Here is a 15,261-nt window from a genome sequence, read left to right as displayed (position 1 = left end):
CATGTTAAGGTGTGAGTATAAAATTATATAAGTCAATCATAATCTGACTTATTTAACTTTCAATTAAACGGGTCAAACTCCAACCTGTTAATTTTGTATTGGATTAGCAGGTTGATTCAAAAAGTGAAAGCCTTAATTAATTTGGGACCAAGCTGAATTTCACAACCATTTTTAAGTACTCCATCAAAATTTAGAGTTCCATTTTAACTCTTTACTGAGATGAAAGCAGAGAGCAACCAAAAATGACCAAAAGATAACTTAATTAAGCAAAGAGATGAGCCCAATATGTGATGGGATCAAATCCATCGAAAAATCTTAAACTATAATAGCATATAACAAAAGGATTGCTACCCATGCCACATCTTATTCCTGGTCATTTGAACTGAACAAAAGGATCAAAGCTGGCCAAAGCATTCTGGGCAGTGGAGGAGGCTCCGCTACCAGCCAAATCCCTATAGTACCCCCCTCCACCCATCGCAGCAGCAGCATCAAGCATCCCGGAAAAATGGCCCATTGGGTACCCAGACCCATAAGGTGGCGGCATCCCAATAGGGCCATGATGATTAATCTCCATCCCACGCTTAAGAAAAAGCAGTTGATCCCCATGCGAAGTGTTCCGCTCATTCTCCGCCTCACGGTACCGGTTGAGGTATACAGTGAGCGGCTCAATGTAGTCGTCGAAACCCAGCTTTCCCATCGCCCAAAGCACGTCCTCGGCGGTGACAGTCTTCCGCTGCTCCCTCTGGCACCGCTCGTTCGCCTCCCCGGTGATGAAGCTAATGTATTCCGACACGCACTCTTGGATTGTCTCCTTCGCGTCGTCGGAGATCTTTGCATGGGACGGTAGAATGCGGCGCATGATGCGTATCACGTTGGCTATGGGCATGTATTGGTCTTGCTCACGTACCATGCATGGCGGCGGCGGTGGCGGTGGCGGAGCTTGTTGATCGCCATTACAAGTAGTGTTGTTGTTTGAGTCATTAGGCAACACCATGGTCGAGGCTGAAATAAATAATATTATAATTAAAGGGAAGAATCGCATTCAAATCTCCAAAAAATTTATGTCCAGATCATTAGCAATCTAGACAGTAAATGTGAGTGAGCTTTTACGTGATATGACTATTCCAACAAGTAAACGAGCTGCCTGAGACATGTTTGGGCAAATGAGCCTCACAGAGGCTCTTTCACATTTTTTTGTCTAAATTGCTGTGAATTTCTATCCAGAAAGAGCTCGTAAAAATATGAAAACAAAATTATTGATACCTACACATGAACTATGAATCTTTTAACTCTTATTCCAAAAGTCTAAAATGTAAAATCTAATACATATGAATTATGAAATGAAATGACTCGAGATATAGAGAATCCAAATCCCTAAATTGCTAGGAAATAATCAATATTTTAATACTTCCTCCTAGTAAACGATACTTAATGCATGGAATCTTAACTTTAAAAAAGAGATAAATAAAGTTAGAGTTATATTTAAGATTAGTTGCCATCGTGTCATGCTAAATTATTATTTCTAGTAAATATATAAATTATAAGCTCGGGATGAATTTAATATTACTGCCGCTATAACATTAGCAAATCAAGAATGTCTTCATATTTTAATAGGATCTTTGGAATGGATAATATATATCTATTTTATAAATTATATATGAAATCATCTACACCTAATGATTTATATGAAATCAATGTTCGTATGTCTTTTAAAAAATTTAAATAATAAAAGATCATCTATACCGTTAGAAGCATCAATTTTAAGTCTTAACCATAACATAAATACCCTTTATTTCATTTAAAATAGCGTATAAATGATTCTTTTTATATATATATTTATCAGTAGTGGTTAACGGAAAAAGTTACTTAAAACACAGTATAGATGTAATAAATAAATTACTAAAAAGAAAGGAAAAAATCAAAGAAGGGAAGGGAATTGGGTTGTAGTATCAAGTACAGTGGGGCTAGCTAGCTAGGCGACAGCTGAGTTAAGAATGAGAGAGTTAAACAAAAAGGGTGGAGGGCATTTATGTAAGAGAAGCATCTTCCTCTGCTAAAACTTTGTCTGTTTCTCAAGCCAACCCAGAAACCAGACAAATTCCTAGCTAGTGGAACAACCCTTTTGCATGACCCACGTGCCACCATGACTCAGAAAAAGTGTTTTTACTGCTTTTCTTCAGATGTTCTTTGCTTGTAATTTGTAATATATATATATATATATATATATATAATCTGCTTGGTAATCTAGGCCACTCTTAAATGGCTCTCTCTCTCTCTCTCTCTCTCATTCAAAACCGTTTCCTCTCCTCAATGTTTCTCTTTTTTTCACATCTTTAATGAGACCAAAGTTTGAACTTTGAAACCTTGTGTGCACCATGTCTTTGTCTCCCATAAAAGTCAATACTACGTTTTGTGTTTTAGATGTTTTTGTTTTTAAGAAAATAAAAGAGATAGAGAAGAAAAAAGTGTTATCAAACTGATCATCAGTAAATGTAAGCAATGGTGAAAAAATCAATTAAGAATCGAGATTTTTTTATGCAAAAATGAGATCAGCAAAGCTTGAGAGAAAACTCAAATTATTTTTTCATCATATTGTTATGGGTTGAAAGAAATTAAGAACCAAATGGTTTTTCATTAATATTAATTTCTATTAATGTAATTCATGGGATGGACCCACCTGCAGGGTAGTCCTGCATGCATGCCACGTCAATGAAAATATTCAAAAGGAAAAATAGAACAAACAGAAAATGATTCTTCTCACACCATTGTTCAGCAACCATTCGAGCAAGCGTTATAGACTTATAGTCAATGGAAAAACAAGATCATCATGTGGTCAAAAGGTGGCCAATATGGATTACCCTTCCTCTTTCCTTTCCTTTTCCTCTTTTTCTATATATATATATATATATATATATAGCTTTTATTTCATGCAATAAGCAAGAAACAATGTTAAAATCTTGACCAAAGATTAAGCTAGCTAGCCCTGAGAAGCTGCATATATAGATCCTTTACAAACGGCAAAAGAATAAAAGGAAAAAAAAAATGGAGCCTTAAGGTGGAATAATATACATTTGCATGCAAAAACCAAGGTTGAATCTAACTAAAAATGCAAGAACATTCATATACTGCAAAAAAAAAAAAAAAAATCAGAGAAGCCCGTTAAACAAAATTTTTCAGATAAAATATATATCCTATCCATGCATGCAACATATACATAATGAAAAAAAAAAAAAAAAAAAAAAAAGAAGAAGAAGAGAAAGCATATTATTTGTATACTTTACCAGAGCTTGATTTTGCATGCCTGCGATAGCGATGGAACCCAACCCCACGTTCCATTAATGTTTCTTCTTCTGTGAAACAACTTCTGCTTCTTCTTCTTCCTTTTTTGTTGCTTGTTGGCAAAGCCTGTCTCTTGAATGGGCACTCCAATGGGGGGTTTTATAGAGTTGTGGTGGTGGAGTCCAAGTGGCGTACCGGCGTTTTCAACGAGGAACCCAGTATTGCCGGTTGTAACAGCCTCTGTGATTGGCCAAGAGGGTTGCCTTTACTGGGACCAACAGGTGGCTTGTCAATACCATGAGTTGTTGGTTTGAATAATAGGGTATTGGTGACTGATATTGCAATAATTCATCTTGGTTAATGGCACCTGTCTATCATCACCAATCTTTCATTAACACAAACCAATTAATTTTTGACACATTAGTAGAGAGACTATTTGGCTTAATTTTGTTGTTCGGATCGCTAACAATTTAGACAGTAAATGTGAGAGAGTCTTTATGGGGCTCACTTTTCTGAACAAGTTTCGAACAGTCCACCTACCTGTTTGGGCATGTGAGCCTATAAAAATTCTCTCACATTTATTATTCGAATTGTTGCTGGAAATTCTGATCCGGTTGAACCATGGTTATTCTTAAATGTGGTGAAGTGTGATTTCTTTGATTATCCTTATTTCTTCTTTTCTTTTTAGAATGCCAAGCAAAAATGATCTAGCAAGGGTGTTTCCGAGAATGAAAGAGCTAGCTTCTTTTCTTTTCTTCTTATTTCTTCTTTTCTTCTATAGCCTGATGAGACAAAAATGGTAATATAATTACTACTATTGGGAAGGAATGATACTTTATAATATTTCATGACTTCTCCTTGGTTCCCAAGTACTCGAGAATTAATATATATATTTATTTATTTATTTATCATTTTATCTTGAAGTGAACGGTTATTATTTCCATATCTATATAAACTTGTCATAAAATCATTAACTAAAATGGGAAGCTATTGATATCTCATGTATTTTTGAAACTTGATAAATTTTTAATTAGTTCACTTTGAAAAAAAATTATTGTAACATTTTCATATGTGTCGTGTTTTTTTTTAAGTACTTATTTTAGTTCTCTAACAGAATTTTTTTTTTTTTTTTCATCCGCATGCATGATAGTAATTCGTATGGATCTAATTTATAATGAGATCTATAATTCGTGTGAGAGAAAGAATATTGCTCAAAATATAAATAATTTATTGTTTTTCACAAGGATTAATGCCAATTTTTCCTTAGTAAAATATATATGTTCAATGGAGAATCATTGATTGATTTACTTGCCATGATTGTACATATTATGTCTTTAACACCTATTAATAAGTAATAGTAATGCATTTATGAATTGAGTTGGGACAACAACTTTACCATTTTTAACTTCAAGTTCTAAAATTTCAAATTTGCACCATAAGATTTGAAAAATCCCTTCTCCCCCTTGTGCGTTTCATTTGTTTTCCTTTTCTTCTTTTTTTTTTTTTTTTTTTTTGGCCCACTTTTTATTTATTTATTTTTTTGTTTAAGGACAGGCAGCACGATAAACTAAAGAGTAATGTTATAAACTATACTTTCATCTCACTTTTATCACACCCCAGTTGATGTAAAAGAAATTACTCCCATGGTCTATTAAACTTACATGTATAGTTAAAGCATATGATTCTTACATGCATTTTACAATTTGCATTGCCAACATATTGTATTTTTGTTACCATAATTTGAAGTTTTTGCATGGTCATAAGGGTAATAGAAGGATACACTTGTTAAAAACGCAGTTATGCCAGTTACCATTTATTTGATTACTACAAGGGAAACCAGTAGGAATGGTAGATACAGTGGGGTATCCTATTCAGAAACTAAGCCAATGGCCCTTGAAATTAAGCCCATTGTGATGTTTTGCTTATCACATATTGTCTTAATTTTTTTTTTTTTTACAAGTCTACACAAGAAGAGGATAGAAGATTTGAACTAACGACTTCCACTTCATGAGACATGGTTCCCAGCCGATTGAACTATTATTGGTAAAAATATAATAATCAAAATAAAACCATGGCTTAAGGAGGGTCAAGGTGTGCTCTTCATTACAGAAAAGATGTTGACGAAGCAACTTCCAGATTCTTGTGTGCTAATATTTGGTTATATGACAAATCATTCCCATTATAACATCAGTAATCAACAGTAACATGTTTTAATTGAAATCAGGATGGAGAGAGAGAGAGAGAGAGGGAAGATAATATGAGATGCTCACTATGGAACACTAAATGATCTCAAAAATCAAACTTACAAAAGTAAATTATGCTAACCCAGCAACCAATAATAACACTTCCCCTATCCATAGCTGGGGAGACTGAGTGCAGTATCTAACAAAATTCACCCAGTCCCTGCATTTTAGAGTCAAACTATAGTTTTTGTTAGTTTTAATGAATAACATATCTACAAACCCAAATCACAACCTTACATTCTCTAAGATCTAACTTTCCGCGTATGCCCTTTTGACCGCTTCCTAGATGTTCCGGTCCCATTTAAACTTTCTCTTCGCCTTTTAACATTGCCATTACTGAGAGAATCAGCTAAGGCTTTGGAGGTTTTACTGTGCTGAACAATGTTTGTTACGATTGCATAGACAGTAACCTCACTTTTCGGGGTCAAGATGGCCTTTCTCTCAATAACTGCACTCTGCCCGCAGCACAAATCTTGAATTGCCGTGTCTCGAAGCTTTTGAAGTACGGCTTCTTCTTCAAGATTAAAACAGTCAGTTGAAACCTGCAAAGTCATAAGGTACAAATTTGAGAACAAAATGAGTATTTTATTCAGTCCACCTAGAATATCTTGGTCAAATGTCAATCACCATATGGAAAATCATCTGCGATCTTAATGCATGTACATACAGAAATATGTAGGAACATGCCTTATGTATGTGTGTGCGGACATACACACACATACATATTTGCTTTCTCCTATATGATTACTCAGTTTTGAGAAACAAGCACAAACTAACAGTTGCCGAAAAAAGCAAGGCTGATGCGCATCTGGCGAACAGCATGGCATAGTTCAGAAGTTATTCAAAATAATTTACTTTATTTGTAGCATGCTTGAGAATCGTCAACTAGATGAATACAAAAGAGATATCTGTCTTGAAAATGTTATCTATATTTTCCTGCTAAAGGAAATGCTTTTTGTGGTCGAAAATATATATATATATATTTTTTTTTGATAAGTATAAAAAATATTATAGTTGAAAAGCCATAAAATGGCTTACAGTTTGCTGAAATATAAACAATTATCCAAACTGAAGGAAGTGCCTTGTAAACTACCATCAGCATCATGTAGCATTGATTTATCATGCAAGTTAAATCATGTACCACCGAGTGCATGTGTACAAAATTACCAACAAAAAATTAATATAAAAGATGACGAAATAAATAGAACAGATCTATCTTCTCACCTTAAAATCAATGGGGATATTAATTTCAGTAGACTGACAGCCACAACCATCACTGAAATTGAGTTTTAAACCCAATTCAAATGATTTCGTCTGCATGGTTCTCCTGACACATATCAATAACAACAACGTAAGAAGAAAAGGAAGCAGCAAGAAATTAAATAATGCGAGCCAACCCATCAGTGATAGCACATTTGCTAACCTATGTGATATCCCATTCTATTACTCCTATCTCCTCGGGCTGAATTCACAGAAATAAGAATCAACAATTGGAACCATTCACACTTTGTTCATAAAAGGCCAAGCAACTTGACTAAAATCCAAGTCACTGGCGAGGATCATGCATCAGTTACTGATCACATACAATAAGTTCCATGACGCCAAATTTTCTCATTTTGAAGAAATTCCATATTAGATACTGAAAGCTTATGGCAGCTTAAAAGCATATACGGTCCCCCATCTACCTCAAATTTTTGAATCCCTGGTGGGAACTATATACAGTAGAAAACATTATGACACTCAAAATTACCGGGTATAGATATAATAGCACTCATCTGCATTTTTTCTTTTTCTTTTTTATATTGGCAAAACCCAGCACAATTAAGTGCTACACAACATGGGATAGCATTGGAGACACCTTTTTAGCCGAAACGGTTGCACATGTAACATAGCTGCTTTATAATCCTGCTTGTCCAAGAAGGAAACCTGGATGCGATGCAGTAGAAAGGTTAACCCCAGTAGGAAGAAATGGCTACATAAGAACAAAATGACATGGTAATTAAAATATCTCATGTGACACAGGATATCATAACCACCCTATAGCTACCCTAGGGATACTACTTATAAAAGTGAGCCATTCTTGATATTTAGTCAATTTTTTGAAGCAAGGGTCATCGCCTTTTGATTTTACAGTTTATTACTAAAACAGATTTCTTGTTAATAATGACAAGCAATCGACTTTGCAGTAAGGTATTCAAACAAACTATAAGTATGGGCTTGTGGAGGTCATTGCAGCCTCCCTTTTGGAGTTAAAATATGGACTCCCACAGAAACTTACAAAAAGACTACGGATATTCTTGTTCAAGGGAAATGAGAAGCAGCATGAATTTCTAAACATAAAATCACCTCAACAGATTTGACGAATGGCAATGGAGCTCTGTGTCCATGTATACTTGCTATTTGGAGGGTCCAGTTCACATATTTTTTATCTGTAGTCCAAGAAGGCAAACTATATAAGAAAACTAGAAGACTAAATCCTCAAATAATTAGAAGTCAGTCCTGTAACTCCTTGCTTTTTGTGCTTCAAAAATAATGTCTAAGAACTAGAATTAGAGATAATATAAGGAAACACAACCATTTCTCACACACGGGGTTAATTGACAGAGAACAGGAATTCAATATATATATATTGCACAAGAAAAATGCTGCCACTATCCTTTAGCCCAGTCAGATTGAGTGAAGTTAACATACTAAAAATCCTGGTTCAAAGTCTTTAAATGAAGTTCTTATGTCTGTTGAAAGAAAACCCAATGAGAGAGAGACAGATTTCATCATGATGGGATATGCATTAGAAAATAAGCCACAAAACACACGCTCATAAAAGCCAGACACCCCAATGCCAAGGATTGGCTTCACCACCAAATCTAATAGCGAAGCCAAGGTCAAACTACTCATCCAGTAAAATATGCAGATTGTTAAGTTAAGCCCATCGCTGCCACTTAAATTTGTCATAGTCAGACACTAGCCTAAAAATGGGCCCATTAGAAGGATAACAGATCTGCTTCACATATGTAATACGCGTGTTCATGTCACTGAGTGTATCCTTAAGAATATCGATTACAAATCCAAATAAAGTTACCTATACTCAAGGCTTGAGTTAGAATGGCCTGGAAAAGATCAATCCTGACAAATGGTGGAATCTGCAGGTTAAGTAAGTCCATGACACCTGCAACAACCTGTTCTATTTCAAATAAATAAATTATACATAGCAGAAGGCCAAGTCAAGCCAGAATATATGCCTGATAATGAGAAATTAATATCTAAATACATTTAAATTGTTCGCATCCTGACCAACTTTAAATAAAATATACTTTTATTACCAAGACTGAAGGCTAAGACATACATCCTATATACAGACTTAAGCGGGCAAAAGAACCTCAGCTAGGTAAAAGAAATTTCAAACAATGCCACTTGATGCTATTTTCACTATTTCAGAGCGACAGGGGAGAAGCGAACAAGAAAAATGTCACTCAAAAGACATAAATTGCAATACCTTATCTACACGCCCATGGATCACTATACTTGCTTTCTTGTCCTTGGGAGTTTTCTGTAAATTTCAGGAAAGCACACTTTAGGCAACTAGAGTATAGATTCCTAAGCATATATGTAAACTGCCATCTCAAAGATATTGAACGGGCATGAAGGAAAAAGTAGAGAGAGTAACAATTCAATATTGCACCAGTTTCTTATATGTGCAAGCCTCAACCACTCATGAACATTCGAGCTTTTGTTGGAAGTAATTGAGCTTTTAATGCAATTTTTTCTTTGTCTGAGTAAGTAGTGAACACATTTGGAACAAAGAAGAAGTACCTGAAGATTCACAATTACAATCTTTCCCCCACCACGGAGTGATTTAAGAGGAAGGTTACATGCTGGAGTTATTTGCAAACTGCATGGAGAAATCATGCACACAATCGTAACAAACAAAAAAAAACATGAATTGAAGAAGATTCAGAACAGGAGCTCAATGGCTCTTCAATCAAGTTTACTGAGGATGTCAACAAAATAATTGATCATGGGGTCCAGTTTTAAGAATTTCTCATACAAGACAAGTTGAGAATGAAAAAGAGGATGTAGTACTGTCAAGTAAAGAACCGTGCTCTTACCTCGTCCCCAAACATAATACAACATCAGCCATCCTGCAGTGGTTCTCAGCAGGATCCATCTCCTTTGGGGGTAAGGCATCCTGTATGGAGAGAGAGACAGAGCGAGAGATTTCTCAGTGAAATGTGCTTTGAAGAAATTTAAAAAATTAGCCATTGGTACCATCCAATTTTCTTCCCTATTTTTTAGCCAGTAGATTGTTTTATATAGGTCAACACACAAAACCTCCCCCTGCATAAGAACCACAAAACAAATGCTATACAGACTTGTTGCAAGCATTGCGAGTATCTGGTGTCCAATTTTTTCTTCAAACTTAACTATAGAATGTTCTCTGAATGATCTAATTGTTTAACCAAAACATCTATCCATTGCTATACATGATATATACTATTGTCGCTTCATATAAAAATAATGAGTTCGATCTCTCTTTACATGATAATAACTTAACAACCAATGTGGCATGACAACAACTCCATTCAATAACTAAAATAGGACTAACACGTTCATCTTTCTCCTACCTTCAATATTATACAAACCTTTACATAAATTTAAAATGATGGGAAAAGAGCATTTAACATAGACTACTAATTATGCTTTATTGGCTTCAGGGTGGATAAAAAGATCTTCAGGAATGAAAGATGTCAATGGGACTTTGGCAACCTTTTTACTTTCATGTATCTCAAACTAGATTTCATAGCTTAGGTAAAAAATGGAGAATTCAAATATGAACTTTTACGCACGGTCTGAACTCAAGCTTTTATAATGTTTCAAAGAAATGGCACAATGTCAAAGCTCAGGAAAAATTTTATTTTCACAATTCCTCGTGACTGTCCAACAATAAGCTGTTACTCGTGAATTTCATAGATACCTAGTTAGGGAAACTACTCCATAGAGTAAGTACAAGAAGATAAGGCTTCCCTGCATAAAATCATGACAATTACAATCAAATGTTTGTTATTTGATATTAGGAGATTCAAGTTGAATTAAATTGGTCCATAATCCAGCTTCAGAAACAATATATTTTGTCTCAAACTAGTTTAAAAAGGTCATTCCATTGTCTACTAATATCAAAATTTGAGGTCACTGCTTCGTATTTGAATTAAATTTTACATTCCTATGAACCCTAAAAAGATCTATGTCTAACTTGCCTTTCCTAGCATTCAAAATATTTGCATTACAAACAAATCAATTAGTTTGAAAAGCCACAACCAAGCAACCCACTATACACCAATTATAATTTTTAACTTTGAACCTCAACTAAAATGAAACAAAGAAAATAAAGAATATAGTACCTCCCAGTCCAGAACTGTATCCTTAAGTTTTGCTCCACATTTTTCATCAGAACAATGTCTTGATGTCTCCTTCAAACCAATAGTTTCCACCTCAAAATCCCGCATGTACCTAGACAGGTGCAAATCATAATAAGAGCATCAAGAAGTGACTACTTTTTCAAACCAAATATCAACTAAGTAGAATACAATGAGCCCCAAATAAGTAAAGGAGAAACATTCAAAGAATGGTGACACAATGTAATTACGAAATCAGTTTCAACCAAAATATCTAGCCTTACTCGGCTCCACATGAAGGGCAAGCTTCCATAAAGGAGTTCCCATGCAACTCAGCAAGTTTCTCCCTTGGAATTCCAGACCGAAGATGGAGTCCATCAACATTCTAGCATTTAAATGTAATAATTATAGGAAATGATATCAGAAAAGTAAACCCATATGTTTTAATATAATGCTACGTAATGACTCATATGATGGAATGCAATGCTAAAAGACACAAGAAATGGATAAAGTATTTATGCCATTTGACATTATTTTGCACTTAGCATGATTGAAGAAAGAATTATGTATGCACCCAAGGTAAGCAAAAAAATCCATAATGTAAACATAGTCTCAGTAGTATGTCTGAGTTGTTAAAAATAGCAAAAACATATGAACACTCCTCGCAGCCCATTTCGGTCATGGGACAAAAAAAATATTCTCAGAAAGAACAATTAATAGCATGAAGTAATGGCTCGGGCGAGCATCAAAAGAAGGAAACAAATTTTAAGCAGAATGAAACTAGATTAAGCACTCATTAATCAAAGTTCGAGTTAAAGAATCTCCCAATGGGATAATATCAGTATATAGCTAAAAAATGAACTCATGTAACCATACCTGACTTATAAGAAACTTCAAAAGACCAGCCTTCTCTAGTTCAACCAAAGCCATATGGGTCAAGCTCGGCATTGCACGGTGAAATGGCAGTGATGCTTCAGGCAAGGCTTTGCCTTCACGCTGTAACAAATAATTCAGGATCAGAAGAACCACACAGGGATTTACCATGAGATAATTATTTTGGTGACTGCTAAAACCGACGATGGTAAGGTGCACATTGCATGACATAAGAAGCGACTACAACAAAGAATGGCAGCGACTGAGACAAATTAAAGGAACGTGTTCATCTTTTTTTCCAAACACATATATAATTCATTTGGACAGCTCATCAGCTAATAATTAACATTCTAACAATAAGAACAAATAAATCCCCACATGTGGATCATTAAGAACACAAAATTTTGTAACAGATCAGAAATTAATTGTTAAACACTTCACTGAGCTGTTTGTTAAATTGAAATAGCCCTTTCTAAGTTCAATTGAAGTGGTTTTGGCAGGGGAGGAAGGATTGTTAAACTAATGTGCTTTGCAAAAAGAAGAAGGGGCTCATTAAACTCCTGGGCTATATGAATTCACAATTTTCACCTGAAGTGTCCATATTCCCTTGGGACCTCGAAAATCAGGTATACCACAAGAAGTTGATATTCCCGCACCTGTAAACACCACTAGATGCTTACTCTGCAAGTAGAAACAAATGATTTTAAGACGCTGATCAATATAAAATCTCAAAACAAGGATTTATCTATCATCAATGAGATAAGTGAGGTGTTGCAAGTTCAAACCTTTTTTATCATCATGGCAAGTCGTTCAATCTGCCAAGAGGGGGAAAAAACCCAGTCAAGATTAGCATAACTAGAAAACACATGAAGAATTCAGAAGTTTTATTTCAATAAACACAGGAAGAAAACCTTGAGAGGGCCAAAAACACAAAAGTGAAGAAATTTGCAATAAGGTTAATTGAATTAGCATCTAGAAAGCATAATATCTTCTTCTTGGCATGAATAGTAATATTTTGGGAAGGATTTCCTACTGGGATGAATATAAATCATAATAGATCCACCAACAGCTGCATCACTATTAAAACTGAAGGAGAAAGAACAAAAGATACTCCCACCTTCCAAGAGTCCTCGGGGTTTTTGGTAGCCAAGAAGATGATGTAAAATGGGGAGAACAGGTATTAGAATCCTAGGTTTACAACTATATCTGGAGTCGTCAAAAAACAAAAAAGCATACTTCTCTCAATACATTGCCCAAAAAAACAGTTCACACCAGATGTTTTCTTCTCTTAAATCCAACTGCATTCTGTTGGGGAGGATCATTAAACCTTTTTACTCATCCCACCTGTCTAAATCCATAATTCTATTGCATCATTTTTCACTTTATTAACAAGAAAGTCATCTTTCTATTACATACTCGATGATTAATCACTACTACCCTCCTGTTATCTTCATGATTGATATACCTAGAGTACATACACCAAAGGAGCGCATAATTGTTCAACTATCTACAAAATTCAATTATAAATGCCACAATCCTAGGCATGTATTTCTTAAACATCCAAAGTCCTACAGAACGGTTCATTCCATCAGAATCCTTCAACTATCGCAGAGGATTTTTTTTTTTTTTACTTCTCAAAAAACTGGCATCCCAGAAAAAATAACGCGACCCTTGCAATTTCCCATGAGAAGCATGTTGGTGATCAAGAATGTCACACAAGTAAACTACAATTGCTACCTAACCATCATATCTATTGTCGCTAAACCAGAAATGGGTGCACAAATTTCAGCTTAATCACCACCAAATCAAGTGAAATCCAATTCTAGTAGATATGAATGTAAAAACCCAGATATGAGATCTCATAAAACCAGCCAGAATAGCACACATAACAAAGCCCCACAGCAAGCTATTGCAGAAGCACAAAAAAGAACCATACTTTCGCCAAGTTTAAGCACAGAAGACTAAGTTACATTCAGGGGTATCACAGTGCCACAAGATCATTAAAGTTACCAAGCCACAACGACAAAGAACATGCAAAGTAAAAGCACAAAAGATGACCCAAAAGAGCAAGAATGTGAATGGCAAAGAGAAAAGAAAAAACCCCCCCACTTTTTCTTGCAAAACGTGAGGTGGGTCGAAATGCTCCGTCATTCCAACGTTGCCCACATCTTCTATGAACGAAAGCTTCTCTGCGTACCCCAGAGACATGGTCACTGACTCAAAACTCTGCTCCTTTCTACACCACCTTCTCTCTTCCCCCTCGACAAAGTTGATCAAAATAAAGGTGGGAGAGTGAGGCCTTTTATTTTCCTCCCTCTACTGCTCACAGGAGCGTCTCTATTTTTTTTTTTTTTTGGCTTCTTTTAAGGAGACCCCAACATCCAAAACATGCACTGGCCTCCCCTGCATATCAGGAAAGAATTTCATTCATTCACATTTGCAAGATTACCACAGTGCCCATGATATTTAATTTGGGTTTTTTTTTTTTTTTTTTTTTTTTTTAAGAAAAAATTTGTATTCATAATTAATTATAGAATTATATGGATAAATTCTAGTCAATTACTAAGTCAGTCAGAGAGTATACTTGCCAATTAAGAAAAACAAAAAAAAACAAAAAAGGAGGGAGAGAAGATTCTAAAAGACAATTTAGTTCCTCTACTTTTTTTTATTTTTTATTTTCTTTTATTGGCAATTATGTAATATTTACGACTTTTTATGTGTGCCCATAATATGACTCAATGGCCTGTGTGGAAACTTGTCCCCTTTTCTTTAAGCAAACGATTCATTAGGAAAATGAAGGGATTCACAAGTTATCTATCAATCCGTGTGATAGTTTCCAGGATGGGATGAAATGGGTACGGATCTGAACAATCAATTGATTGGATGCTAAATCCTAAATTGAGAGAATTTGTAGAAAAAGAAAGGTCAAGCATCAATTGTCTTGTCAGGTTTAATAGGATTACTATTATGATGAAGTCGGTATTTATTTAAAAATAAAATGAGCTAAAAAAAAATTGAAAAATAAGAGTATTGGATAAGAATTATGTGATACCTCTCCCTTTTCTTATGTTATGTTTACCCGCATTTTGTCGGTTATAAAGGAGTTCATGAGATAACTGATTTGATTATGTGAATCCCTCTATATTATGCATATGTTCATTAGCTCCCAAGAATAAAAGGGCATTACCAGGTAAAAATGGCTTAGATATTGTAAATGGGGCCTCTCTTTATCATTCGTGTGCCCGTCTCTCTTGGCATGGTTGGGTTCAGTTGATTTACGGGGCTTATAGAAAGTGAGCTGACTTGGGCCAGCCAAATGGGCCTATTTCTAGGGGGGTTCACTCTTGGGTATACCATGGCCCATTATAAAATGAGATGTGATCCATTGAATCATATTAACGCCATTGTGTTGATGATATTGTGTAGCTTTTTCTTGATTTTCTTTTCCATGCGTTTCTTCTACGCTCCTGCTTTTA

At 35.2% G+C, this 15,261-nt stretch overlaps 2 protein-coding genes across 2 annotated transcripts; both read right to left on the bottom strand.

The window, feature by feature from the left end:
• Nucleotides 1–243: 243 nt before the first annotated feature.
• Nucleotides 244–3,400, bottom strand: LOC132173704 (nuclear transcription factor Y subunit B-9-like). The gene is made up of 2 exons (XM_059585279.1): nt 3,282–3,400; nt 244–1,002 (listed from the first exon to the last, which is right to left on the bottom strand). Exons 1-2 carry the CDS (start codon nt 3,334–3,336, stop codon nt 374–376), a joined length of 684 nt encoding a protein of 227 aa, XP_059441262.1. The 5' UTR covers nt 3,337–3,400; the 3' UTR covers nt 244–373.
• Nucleotides 3,401–5,527: 2,127 nt separating this feature from the next.
• On the bottom strand, nt 5,528–14,134 carry LOC132173290 (NAD-dependent protein deacetylase SRT1). Its single transcript, XM_059584742.1, has 14 exons — nt 13,895–14,134; nt 12,571–12,600; nt 12,374–12,466; nt 11,789–11,908; nt 11,197–11,297; nt 10,919–11,027; nt 9,629–9,708; nt 9,333–9,411; nt 9,016–9,069; nt 8,602–8,698; nt 7,869–7,951; nt 7,381–7,448; nt 6,747–6,849; nt 5,528–6,064 (listed from the first exon to the last, which is right to left on the bottom strand). Exons 1-14 carry the CDS (start codon nt 13,991–13,993, stop codon nt 5,765–5,767), a joined length of 1,416 nt encoding a protein of 471 aa, XP_059440725.1. The 5' UTR covers nt 13,994–14,134; the 3' UTR covers nt 5,528–5,764.
• Nucleotides 14,135–15,261: the final 1,127 nt, after the last annotated feature.

This window comes from Corylus avellana, chromosome ca3, assembly GCF_901000735.1.
Source record: "Corylus avellana chromosome ca3, CavTom2PMs-1.0".
NCBI classification, from domain to species: Eukaryota; Viridiplantae; Streptophyta; class Magnoliopsida; order Fagales; family Betulaceae; genus Corylus; species Corylus avellana.
This window is presented reverse-complemented; position numbering and strand designations above follow the sequence as displayed.

What these genes read in the sequence shown, in the direction of transcription:
- LOC132173704 (XM_059585279.1), bottom strand. Translation starts at nt 3,336, where the DNA reads ATGGAACGTGGGGTTGGGTTCCATCGCTATCGCAGGCATGCAAAATCA. An exon ending in GCATGCAAAATCAAGCTCTG is followed by an intron (nt 1,003 to 3,281) that starts GTAAAGTATACA and finishes TATTTATTTCAG; the next exon opens with CCTCGACCATGGTGTTGCCT.
- LOC132173290 (XM_059584742.1), bottom strand. Translation starts at nt 13,993, where the DNA reads ATGTCTCTGGGGTACGCAGAGAAGCTTTCGTTCATAGAAGATGTGGGC. An exon ending in TTGCCATGATGATAAAAAAG is followed by an intron (nt 12,467 to 12,570) that starts GTTTGAACTTGC and finishes TTCTACTTGCAG; the next exon opens with AGTAAGCATCTAGTGGTGTT. An exon ending in ATATCCCCATTGATTTTAAG is followed by an intron (nt 6,065 to 6,746) that starts GTGAGAAGATAG and finishes ATGACTTTGCAG; the next exon opens with GTTTCAACTGACTGTTTTAA.